This window comes from Perkinsus marinus, assembly GCF_000006405.1.
Source record: "Perkinsus marinus ATCC 50983 genomic scaffold scf_1104296932044, whole genome shotgun sequence".
Lineage (NCBI taxonomy): Eukaryota > Perkinsozoa > Perkinsida > Perkinsidae > Perkinsus > Perkinsus marinus.
In genome coordinates this window covers 1-1080 of record NW_003215536.1, presented here as the reverse complement: position 1 = coordinate 1080, position 1080 = coordinate 1, and the positions used below count along the sequence as shown (strand labels likewise).

General features: G+C 47.9%; 1 protein-coding gene across 1 annotated transcript; it reads right to left on the bottom strand.

Moving 5' to 3' along the window:
• Positions 1-174: 174 nt before the first annotated feature.
• Positions 175-644, bottom strand: Pmar_PMAR018900 (hypothetical protein; the record flags this gene model as incomplete). The annotated part of the gene is made up of 1 exon (XM_002785731.1): positions 175-644. A coding segment is annotated over one exon (470 nt), but the record flags the coding sequence as incomplete, so codon positions are not given.
• Positions 645-1080: the final 436 nt, after the last annotated feature.

Sequence of the window (1080 nt, the reverse complement as noted above, 5' to 3'; positions counted from 1 at the left end):
TTCCAAGTGGATCTGTAAGTTCCTCTGACCGACTGGCTAAGACAGTTGGATAGATAGATGTACGATAATCGAGGGCCCAGCGCTGTTTGCTTCGCTTCACAGCGGACAAGACTCAAGAAGTAGTTGATACTCCTGTTATCAGAGTTCCCCTTGTATTGTTTCTTGTCGGGGCACTTGATATGGGAAACAGCATTGATGGCCTTTGTTGTATCAAGCGCCTTCTCCTTGTCATAGTTATAAGATAGATCGCACCAGTACGCCACGTTGGTGATGTCGTTGTTACAAGGGTGTTGTTGACCTTGCATGAGAGGGGTCTGGGGCACTCCTTGAGGGCAGACCTGCACAGTGGGAGCAGAAGATGTAACCTGCTGTGGATGTACTGTGTTTGCTGGCCTTCGAGAGAGACTTGCAGCTTGAGAGTTAGGGCCTTCGGCGTCTATATAGGTGGAGAGGGTACGTCGTAGATAGACCTTCTTACTTAGAGGTTGGCCTTCCATAGCAGTCTCTAACTCTGCGGCAGATAACCATAGTAGTAGTGAGGGTTCAGCAATACCGAGGACTTCAAAGAGCTCAGCCAGCGGGTTCTCCACCATGTTAGTAGTAACACCCGCATTGGTTGACTCAACAACACTTGGGATAGCCATAATAGGTAATAAGGCTTCTTATCTTATCCATCTCAGCCTGAGGGCTGCGAGCCGTTTCATGCAACGAATAATGGGCGAGCGAGACTCGTGCATACGCGCGCGAACAGAAGCCCTGCTAACGTGTGATTATGCTATACCGTTAGTATGATATCATTTCATTACGGTTCTACTGTGTTACGGCTGTTATATTGCTTCGTGCGAATCATGGTCTGTGCATGCGTGTTGTCTGTTATTCCTGCGTGAACGCGGGCGCGTCACACGTAAGGCTTTAAGGTTGGTTCTGAAGTTGATTCTCTGGATCTTCCCTTGGAGCCTGGACTTACGCACAGGGTCTAAGGTATATGGTTTTATTATTGTATACCCGCTAGTGGTTACGCTTCCATCAATAGCTGAGGGATAGTATATGGTATTTGTCGAGCGACAGATATTGAGTTCA